General features: G+C 32.0%; 1 protein-coding gene across 1 annotated transcript in view; it reads left to right on the forward strand.

The window, feature by feature from the left end:
* The window catches only part of Dach2 (dachshund family transcription factor 2), a 520,209-nt gene that overhangs the window by 438,075 nt on the left and 69,949 nt on the right, over window positions 1-12,185 (forward strand). The window contains exons 7-8 of the mRNA XM_051141822.1: window positions 2,043-2,178; window positions 4,606-4,689. Of these exons, the coding sequence (XP_050997779.1) occupies window positions 2,043-2,178; window positions 4,606-4,689 (220 nt within the window). The remainder of the gene's footprint in view (window positions 1-2,042; window positions 2,179-4,605; window positions 4,690-12,185) is intronic.

Consider the following 12,185-nt stretch of genomic DNA (forward strand, 5'->3'; position numbering starts at 1 on the left):
TTCCCCCTATGATAAACACCATAACCAAAAATAACTTGGAGGTATTTCTTTTTATCCATTAATTAAGAAAATGCCCCACAGATGTGCTCAGAGGACAATCTAATATATGTAATTCCACAACTGAGGTTTTCTTTTCTCAGTTTCTGTCAAGTTGGAAAAAACTAACCAGAACATGTTTCTAAAGCTGCTATAAAAATCAAAATTTCAGTGGCTTCAAACAATTCAAATTGGCTGTGTTATAATTATGTAGGTCAAAAATAAAGATAACAGTTTAATGAGCTGAAAATCAAAGTGCTACGAAACCCACATTCCCTTTTCTAGGTGCAAAAGTGAATACGTTTCTTTGACTTTTTCAGCTTCTACAAGACATTTTGTTTCTTGACTCATGGCCTGTTTTAGCTCCAGTGCCAACAAAATTGTATCATTCTCTCTTTTATGATCTTTAACTTTTTAGGAAACCTTGTGATAAAATAAGGCTCACTGAAACTAATATGGTAAGCCTAATGTAATATTTTCAATCACATCTGCACAATCCCTTTGGCTATGTAATATAATATATAATATATATTCAGTTTCCTGGCAATTGAGATATAAGATGGACGTTGTTGGAAGGGACGTAGCAACATTCTGCCTGCCGAAATGACAGATATTGTAAAATGTTAACTACTATAAATGAAGTAATGGCTTCATTATCATTTCATTAGTTTAAATTCAAATATTTCTTTAGGTTATTAATAAATTTTGAGTTTTTCATGGAAGTCAATATGATGTACAAGCACAAAATTGATAAACTAATTCTAGACATTATTAGGATTGTAATGTTACTGATGTAATTACAGAAAATTAGATATAACATTTAGTGTAAGAAATGTATTATGAGTGAAGCAAATACTTTATAGAACATTCCCTATCTCTGTGTTTATATTGGTGAATTATATTCTATTATATTTGTGAATCATATTTATTCTATATGTGAAAAAACACTACAATTTAGCTTTTATATTTCTCATATTAGCTTAATGTTCAGATTGATTTATAAGTGCAAAATTCATAAAGATATTGAATATCATCAGTGTTTTAAAGAAATTTTATAATGATGAATCATAAAAGTCATAACATACTATGAGAGCATATAAATATTTGATTTTTATTATGATACATTACTTAAAATACAAAACTCTAAACAACACTAAAGAATACTAAATACTAAAGAATTAACAATTGTATTGCCAGTTTGTGAAACACAGTATTGCATCTTATGTCTTTTAAAAAGATTTTGTTGTAGAATTCAGCATATGTCCGTTTTAAATTCTCCTACATCATAACATATTGTTCCCAAATATTCCTGCATTTAGAAAAACTAGCCATGTATCAAATCTATCATTTGACTTATTTTCCAGAGCTCTTATGGATCAGTACCTGTAAAGACTCATTAACTGCATAATAATGTTACTCTTCAGACCCTGGCATGGATTTTTATCAGTCTAGACATTTGTGATAACGATAACCATCACTTCACACCTACATTTATACTAACCCATGAGTTCCCTTTGTTTATCTGTTTCTGTCTCTCTGTCTCTACCTCTGTCTCTGTCTGTCTGTCTGTCTGTCTGTCTGTCTGTCTGTCTCTCTCTCTCTCTCTCTCTCTCTCTCTCTCTCTCAGTAGCTGCACTTCTCAGTGCTGGTGTTATAGGTGCATGTTGATACACCAACTTCTTTTATGTAAAGTCTTTGAATCTGAATTCAGGTCCTGTGCATACACACAACATTTTATCCACTGAGATACCTCTCCATGTTCCCATTTATGCAATTTTAAAGAATACTTAACCTAACTTCCTTTGAGCCACATGGAAATTTATATTATTTAATTATAATAACATACCAATTTTTGCTCAAAAGTTTTTTTTAGGTATTTAAGTTCACATAGTTTACTGTGTAACTTTTGAGGATATGTGAGAAGCAAATATTTCCAATGCTATTATCAAAGCATTCATGAACATTTCAGCCACATGTGAATGTTTTTCTGTTTAATTTTGTGTCAGGAGCGGATCCCAGAGAGTCCTTCTCCTGCTCCTTCTCTGGAAGAGAGTCATCGTCCTGGGAGTCAAACTTCCTCCCACCCAAGCAGCAGTGTGTCCAGTTCTCCCTCCCAGATGGATCATCATTCAGAGAGAATGGGTGAGTGTCTGCCCTGAAGCAAGTGTTTGGAAGCTAGTCTTTTATACAATTCATATTACACAACTGAAACAGGAGGAAGTTCCTGGAGGAAGTGTCATGTCTGTAATATAAAAGCTTTTTGAAGTAATCCTGGTTTGTGAAGCAATACAGGAAACAATGGAAAGTGTCAAAATTTTCTTAGCCTCACAAGGCCTTTCTTTAATATATTTCTCAATCTCATGGTACTGATACCATGAGATTTTTTTTTGGTACAATATATGTCTTAGATGAATATGGTAGTATGTACCATTTACTATGAGACACTATAGTCATATTAGGTACAGCGTCTCTGGGTTATTTGACATAAAGTATTCTTTAGACAGTCATTTAATGACAATTAAAAAACAATAAATGTACACCATTAGGCCACAATGTTGGAAAATGTTTGTCTCATAAGATTTACATATTAGAATTTGGTTGTGATAAGCCTATATGACACTGAACCTGCCCATATGACTTTTATAGCAATTATCTTTAAAAAGCTTAGGTAAATCATATAACCAATATCAATGCCTTTCTCTATAATATAGAAATATTTTCTTTCATACCTGTTGTGCTGAATTATTGTGAGATCATATAATCTTCACTATCTGTACAGAAAAAAAAACACTTCAGAATGTCAAACCACTTAGAGAATATGAGGAAATAATTATGCTTTTGAGGTTTTTGTTTTTACTTTGCTTAACATTTCATTCTCTATGATCTTACTCATCTATACATAAATTGTCAGGAAAACTCAGCTACAATAAATTCTCAGTATAAAATAATGATGGATTATTTTTGCTTGGCAAAATGGTCATAACTCTTCTATATTTACACAATAAAGTATATATATACATATATATATATATATATATATATATATATATATTTAAGGAAAATTATTTTTGCATTATTTGGCAAAAATCTATATCCAGAGATACTTTGTGCCCTTTAGATATTCACAGTTCATAGTAGTGCTTGTTTTAGGTTCTCCAAAACAATTAGAGTTTGAAGGAGAGGAATTCATTAGATTAGGATATGTATTCGTTTCTATATTTGTACTATGGAAAGATAAAGATGATTTATCCTTTGTGGAACTTAATCCAAGTCTATGCTTATCAGCATTATATATCATCTTTGTTCCTAGTTTCATACTTATCTCAGTGATTCCTAAACAAAACTCTATATTGTAATCAATACACTATGAATTTAATTCACTTGATCTAGAACACAGAGCAGCAACATTCATTGCTTTTCAGTATCCTCTTGGGAGAGGTTAATGCACAGTGAAGTTAAAGAAATGATGAATCACAGCTTGAAGATTCTGTTTCTTAGTGACCAAGATTTATATTCTAGAAAGATATATTTAACCTCTTTTTTAGTTTATGTACAGAGACTACCTTTTTGTTAGAAACATGGGTACAAATGATTATAGGAAAACTGAACAAGACTGTCACTGAATAAATTTACTTAATCAAGAAATTAAACCATATATTATACTTTGGGATAATTTTTGTATTGGGATATTGAAAGAAAATGTAGAAGCTATTTATTTCTATATAATCTGTATTTATTCAGGGGAAAGTAGCAATTGTTGAGTGCTGGATAAAAGTTGAACATATAGGGAAATATACTTGTCAAATATTATGGCATAGGAGAATGCAACCCTATACTTCAAAATAAATTATATTTTTCCTATGCAGAGTAATATCTTAAAAAGTTATTGACAAATACTACAATGTGATTCCACTGAGAGTGATTGGTCACTATAAGCACATTGAACAGATGCCCAACCATGATAAAAAATATTATCTGCAATAGAGTGGAAAGACTCAATAGATTTTGGCTGTAAAATGGTTGTGTGTTTTTATAGAGCTGTAATTTTTCAATGAAATATAAGTTCAGAGAATGAAATGATAAGTTGAAAATTAGTATTTTTTCTTCAAGTATAAATGTTTTACAAAGACTCATAAAAATGCTAGAAAATTATATTCTCTCTGTCAATTTTGTACGTATTTAGGAATCTTTCCATAGTAAATCAAAGGCAAAATTATTTTAATCTCATGATTTATTAAGTGATAAATTATTTTCTGAAATAATTTTGAAAAGAGTTTAATAGAGCACAATACTAATTTGCATGCTCATTTTAAAATAAGAAGTACATACATGATTTGAATAATATATTAAAAAGATCTAGTGCTAGTATCAATGGTACTTTACAATTCACATGATTAGTCATCTTACTGATTTTCAAGATATGTGGCTATCATAGCACATCTTTCTTATGTTACAGAAGTATATAAAATACATATAAGTTGTTAGAGTATGATAGCCATTTACATGCTCTTATGCATTTCTTTGGGTATTGTGCATGAAAGTGTACCCAGTTCCCTTTTTCATTTTTAGTTATGATGCCCAACAATAGAGAAGAACTTATTGTTGATCAAGATAATGGACAAAGCATAAAAAAATTCCAAAGGGATAATAAAGGTAAAATGATTTTGGCTTATTTGATATATGTATGAAGAAAAAACAGTAACTCAATAACTCAGTGTTGTATATATTATTAGAATTTTCCAAGTCTGGGTAGATTAATGCTGGCTTTGGATAAATTCTTTAGGTTGTGAAAATATTCTGTACAGATTTTTGATTGGTGTTGTATATTTGAAACCAACCTAAACTTGTTAATACTTATGGTTGAAAAGTTTCACTCTATGTACCTTTAGTATGACTTCTCAAGATATATGTATTATATGTATGTGTGTATAATTTATTAAATATAATTATATGACTCACCATTACAAATTTACATTCATAAAATATGAGTTCTTGTAATAAGAAAAGGCTGCTCTTTGACATACCCTAAACATTGTAATGATCTATGCTAATTTGGACATTTCAAATAAAATCTTACCAAGATAACCCACTGAGTACTTATTTGTGGTACAGATAGAAATGGCTTCAATCTTGCTTATGATAAACTGAAACATATATCTTAAAACAAATCTTTGTATAATATAGGGAGTAATATAATTTCAAGTGACTCTCCCCTGAACTAAAAGCTAAAACATAAGAATAAAGTAAGATGTATTATCTTTTGTTATGAGCTAGGCATTCTTGTTGCTACTCTGCATGCATAGTACTTCACACTTATATATGGAGTCACTAAATGATGGATTTTTATTTTATATAAGTATATATTTTCTACTTCTATTAAAATATTCATATTACTCAGAACACAGAATTCAGAGTGATGAATAGTTAATAGAAAATTGTCTCCTTCTTTTGGAAGCTGAACTTGCTTCATTATTACCTAGATGAGCATTTTAGCTGTAATTTGGAAAAGTGTATGATTTTAATTCCATTGATCCATGGTTGGTTTCCTTGCCACATGTTTAGTATTTTTTTAGCCAAACACTGAAAGACTATACCCGTGGGGACTAAACTATGTAAATGATTGGTTATAGAATAGTTGTCAGAATGGAACAAATCAGGTTCAGTTTATTAGAGTACTTAAACTCTTCGGCAGGTAATTACATCCCAGTTAAGAAAATTACTTCATTCATAATCCAACAATTTATCACTGAGACCACATTTTTAAACCAAGTCAGAGCTCTCTGAACACTGCTGGAACATGAGGATATAGGTGCATTAACTTATTTTCATAAAACATGATTCATTGTATTTCTGTATTGCTTTGCATTGGCACAGTTAACTCATTTCACTCAAATAGTTTGGTTATATACTGATGACGGCATTAATAGACATCAGCAAGCCTGTTAAACTACATCCCACGTTAGACAGGAAAATTTTATTCACAAAAAAATGACTTTTCACATCAACTTCTACCTATTGTATTTGTGATAGGAAGGCAAAAAATATTCTTTTTTAAAAATAGACTTCAGTTATTGAAAGGGAACAAGTTACAGTGTAAGTCGCAACATTTATTAAGTAAGGAAAGTAAGCAGTATATACAACTAAGGCAAACATATGCTTTAACATCTGTTTTGAATAATATCATCATAACTTAAAGATGATTTATAGCTCTAGAAAATATAAAATGCCAACACTGCCATTATTAACACAATTCTGAAAATGAAATGCTGCTATATTTTATGTGGCCTAATGATTTCTGCACCTTGCAAAATTAAGTGACTGCTATTATAATATGTGTCTCTATTGAAAATCTGAATTTGTATGGGATTTTAATATGAGAGCATGTAAAAGTTTATGTGTTCTGGGATTTCCTCACAGTGAAATACTTTCAGACTACATCCAAAATGGCTCATCAAACTGACAGTTTTTATTTGAATCAAATGTTCTAACTAAACTGAAATTAAGTGCTTTATTTTATCTTTCTGTAGACTTTGCCAAATAAATTAACCAAGTCAATTGCCTATTATGACATTGTATCACATGGTCCCTTTGGGTGGTGATCTCATTGTCTTCTCACCTCTAAGTCCACCTCGGGAAAGAAAACCAGGAGCTCCTTTAACCTAAAAATAATTGCATATATTTTTCTTTATATCATAATGTGATGATATATTCTCAAAATGTTGGAAATTTTGAAAATATGAGCTACTATTGACTTTGATTTAGACTATTTGTATTGTATTGCTTAATGTTTTAATGTTCAGTGTTCATAAAGAGACATTTCAGTGGTAATATTTTTAAAACTCTGCAGGATATTTTAAATACTGAAAATGAAGCAAAAATTTTAAAAACTGTTTGGGATTCTTTGCATTATAGCAAAACTTTCATAACACACCAATGATAAGGCTAGTCACATGTATAAATATTAAAAGGATAAATATGTCAAATATTCCTACTCATGAACTCACTAAAACAACTTTTGAAATGATCAATAGCATAGTACAAGTGAGCATCAAGTACTATAAAATCATTAGAATATAAGAATCAAAGTGTATTTTATTTTAAAAAATATATTTCTGTTTACACAAATAAGAAGAAATTACAATAGCTAGGAGTGGTGGAGCATGCCTTTAATCCCAGCACTCGGGAGGCAGAGGCAGGCGGATCGCTGTGAGTTCGAGGCCAGCCTGGTCACAAAGTGAGTCCAAGGTGGCCAAGGCTACACAGAGAAACCCTGTCTCGAAAAACCAAAAAAAAAAAAAAAAAAAAAAAAAAAAAAAAAAAAAAAACCCGAAAAAAAAAAAAAAAAAAAAAAAAGAAGAAGAAATTACAGCAGGAGAGGGGTTGAGAAATATATTTGCACTACAGTAATGTAGATATATCTATTTAATTTGATGTTTGCCTTTATTGCCTAGATAGTCGTAGGTAGGGCACTTACTATTTAAAAAGTAGTAGCACCGTAAACTAACCAGATGTTTGAAGTAAGTATTATGATAGTTTTAGGTAGTGAACTACATCTTTAAATATCAATGTCTCTTTAATCCCTCCAGATGTTTGGAGAAATTATTACTCTTGTTTGAAATCACAAGTAGAATTTCTGAAAATAATTTTGCTCTAAGTAAGAGAGACAAATGTACTAAGCCAAAGAATATTTAATATTGTAACTAATCTTTATAAAAAATAAATGTCAGTTGGAGGGTGGATATGGAAGGACTGGGAATGTATTGTTATGGGTTGCATTAACGGAAACTGCATTATGGGAAAATACTTCAGATAATAAAGTACTGCAAGATAGGATAGGAGAAACCAGGATCAGAATAAATTGCATGAAGAAATTTATTTTAATAAAAATATGTAATTAAAAATAATAAACAAACAAAATTTTCTACCTTTTGCACAAAATTTTGTACACTTTATAGTATCTCCGAACTGTAATAAGTATAGTCCTACATCTTATTTGTACGTACCCCTTACTAAATATTTTAATCTATAAACAGTTATATATTCACAGTATATATTACAAAAACATATTCTTGTCAAAATTTCCCAACCACAATAATCTCTATTATTGTAGCACAATGTTAAATTTAGGAAACAGTTTGCTTTGTTTCACAGGTTTTACTAAGAATCTTCCAGTTTGCTTGCATTCTTTGCTTGTGTACATATATTTTATGGAATTATTAAATGTAAGTTTATGTAGTAATATGATGCATTTCTCCTATTATTTCTTGACTCCTAGATCTTTCTTTCATAATCTGAAGTCTTTATATATGACTTTTCGGCCATCCATCTTTATAATTTTATCATTTAGAAATAATTCTGTAAATGTAACCATAGTACATGTGAGGTTAAGAAATTAACAATTATTCTCTCTGCCTAATTCCCCTGATATGTGCTCAGTGTGTTATATACATTCCTGATCTGCAAGTGCCATAGTGTGTGGCCACTTACTCACATATCCAGTGTAGAAAATAGTTTTGTTTCTAGATTTTGGGCAGTTATAAATAAAGCATCTTTCATAGATAGTTTTGTGGGTTATGCATTCATTTCTCTGTAACAGATTACTAATATAGCAGTTGCTGAGTCTAATGACAAGTTTATACTTAATTTGTCTAACAAATTAAAGAATTACTTTCTGTATTATCTGGATCATATTATATTCCCATCACTAATGTATGGACATTGCAGTTCCTCCACATTCTTACCAATATTTTGTGTTGCCATTAGTTTAGTTTTAATTTTAACCTTATTCAAGGAGGATACAGTTATATCTGATTGCAGACCTAACTTCATTTCCCCAAATATTAGTAATATGGAACCTCTTATATGTCTGTTTGCTTTGTTGAACTTTGTCCATTTTTTAATTGGATTGTTTTCTTGGTTAAGTATTGAAAATTTTTAAGTTTTGTCTGTTGATTTGTTTCTGAGAGAGTTTCACTGTACAGCAGAGGCTGTTCTTGCTGACTTAGCCTCCTCACTGCTGGGACTAATGGCAGATAACACCATACCTAATTGCCAGAGTTTTTAACACAGTTTACATGAGTTCTATGTCAGATATGAAATTTGAAAGTATATTTTACTTTTAAAAGGTGGATCTTTAAAATAAGTGTAAATTTACCCACCTTTTAAAAATACTTGTAGTGTCAAATATAAACACTGTTTTCCTGGTCATTGATCCTGAAGATATTTTCATTTGATTTTTACTTCAAGTTTCTCAGTCTTATCATTTTAAGACTGTCTTCTCAAAACTCATGGAGGGTTATATTTAGGTGGTTCAGTTTGGTTTTTAACTCTTTAATCACAAGTTGAAAAGATCAATGTTCCTACAATGAACTCACAGACTTATTTCAAAATCAGCAATCTGTATTTATTGCTTGGTGTTCTCCTCTGGTTATCCATATAACTATGCTACAACATCACTACAGTCATGGTCATTTAATTCCAGGTATATTAATAATGTTTTAGTTTTGGAGACAAATTGTCTAAGAAAGCAGGTTTAAGAAGGAACAATTTACATGATAAAAGGAAGTAAGAATAATAAGTGAAGGCAAGGAATCTGGACTCATATGGCTTTCAGGAAACATTCAGCTGGAAATTGCTTTAGTTAAAGAGCATTAATAAGGGAGATTTTATACAGAGATAAGAACAGGAGTATAGAAACTAAGAAGGAATGATGAACTACCTAGCAATGATCCACAGTGGAAATAGTCCCTTTCCAACTGAAAGACAAGTGGAGAGAATTATGTTGCTGACAAAAGCAAGAAGGGTAGATGCTGAAAAAAGACCATTAGAGAGTGGGCATCACAATAATGACTTCTTTGCTGTCACTTCAATGAACAATTCAGCCACAAACCAAAAGACAATGAATTTTTAATCATGTAACATTCCTTTATAGAATGTAATCATTATAGCAAGAACAATGGTAGATAACCTCAAGAACACTAAAGATAACCTCAAAGAAATTAAAATGTGTTAATAATACATTAAAAAGAAACAAAGCACATATTGCATCCTAACTGTAGTTTCCCCTCCCTCCTCTCTTCCCAGTTCATCACCACAATACTCCCTTCTCCTTCTAATCCACTCCTCAATGCAATATAGTGCAATATAGTGCAGACCTCCCGTGAATATCAACCAAATATGGTATATTAAATTGCAGTAAGATTAGATACTTCCTTTACTATTAAGGCTGGACAGGAGAATCCATTAGGAGGAAAAGGATGCCAAAAGCAAGTAAAAGAATGAGACAGCCCTATTTCCACTGTGAGGAGTCCCACAAGAACACCAAGCATCTACAAATATTTTATGGTTATAAAAAACCATACATTTTATGATCACAAAATATTTGTAGAGACCATAGATCAGACTAATAGATGCTCTCTGATTGTCAATTCAAGCTCTGTGAGCCCCTATGAGCACAGATTAGTTGAATCTGTGGTTTTTCTTATGGTTTCCTTAACCCCTATGGCTCCTACAATTTTTCTTCTTTGTCTTTTGCAGGATTCCTCAGGCATTATCTAATATCTCTCTGTGGGTCTCTGCATTTGTTTCCATCAGTTTCTGGATTTAGCCTCTCTTATGATTATGCCAGGCTCCAGTCTCCAAGTATAGCAAAGTATCACTAGGAATCATTTTATTGACTTTTTTGCTAGTCGTATTTGGCTCTATCCGGAGTCTCTGGGCTATCAGCCTCTGGTTCTTGAGGTAGAAATATTCACAGTTTTCTTTAAAAAAAAAAACCCACCAGATTGATTTCCAAAGTCATTGTACTAGTTTGCACTCCCACTGACAATGAAGGAGTGTTCCTCTTTCTCCACATCCTCACCAGCGTGTGCTGTCACTTGAGTTTTTTTTTTTTCAGTTTTTTGTTTTGTTTTTTTTTTTAAATGTTTTTTTATTAATTTATTCTTGTTACATCTCAATGTTTATCCCATCCCTTGTATCCTCCCATTCCTCCCCCCCCCCCCATTTTCCCATTATTCCCCTCCCCTATGACTGTTCCTGGGGGGGATTACCTCCTCCTGCATATTCTCATAGGGTATAAAGTCTCTTCTTGGCTACCTGCTGTCCTTCCTCTGAGTGCCACTAGGTCTCCCCCTCCAGGGGACATGGTCAAATGTGAGGCACCAGAACACGTGAGAAAGTCGTATCACACTCTCCACTCAACTGTGTAGAATATTCTGACCATTGGCTAGATCTGGGAAGGGGTTTAAAGTTTACCTCCTGTATTGTCCTTGGCTAGTGCCTTAGTTTGAGCGGGACCCCTGGGCCCAAATCTGCCTATGAGTTTTTGATCTTAGCCATTCTGACCAGTGTAAGATGGAATCTCAGAGTCGTTTTGATTTGCATTTCTCTGATGACTAAAGACACTGAGCATTTCTTTAAAATGCTTCTCAGCCTTCGGAGATTACTTTGTTGAGATCCTCAGTTCAATTCTGTACCCCATTTTTAGTTCAGTTAGTTTGTTGGTGTTTAACTTTTTGAGTTCTTTATATATTTGGATATTAGCTCCATGTCAGATGCAGAGTTGGTAAAGATCTTTTTCCAGTCTGTAGGCTGTTGTTTTGTTGTGTTGACTGTTTCCTTTGCCTTACAGCTTTTCAGTTTCATGAAGTCCCGTTTATTAATTGTTGACCCTAGAGCCTGAGCTATTAGTGTTCTTTTGAGGAAGTTGTCTCCTGTACCCATGTATTTAAGGTCCTATTAAATATTAGATTTAGAGTGTCTGGTTTTATATTGGAATCTTGATTCACTTGCACTTGAGTTTTGTGCAGAGTGAAAAATATGAATCTATTTTCATTCTTCTACACTCAGACATCCAGTTAGACCAGTACCATTTGTTAATGATGCTTTCTTTTTCCCATTGTATGGTTTTGGCATCTTCATGAAAAATCAAGTATCCATGGGTGTGTGAGTCTCTTTCTGGCTCTTCTATTTGATTCCATTGTTCAACCTGTCTGTTTTTATGCCAATACCATGTGGGTTTTATTACTGTTTCTCTGTAGTACAGCTTGAAATCAGGGGTGGAGATTCCTCCTGAAGTTCTTTTATTGTATAGGATTATTTTAGCTCTCTTCAGATTTTTTTCATATGAAGTTTAGAATTGCTCTTTC

Source organism: Acomys russatus, chromosome X (genome assembly GCF_903995435.1).
Source record: "Acomys russatus chromosome X, mAcoRus1.1, whole genome shotgun sequence".
Taxonomy (NCBI): domain Eukaryota; kingdom Metazoa; phylum Chordata; class Mammalia; order Rodentia; family Muridae; genus Acomys; species Acomys russatus.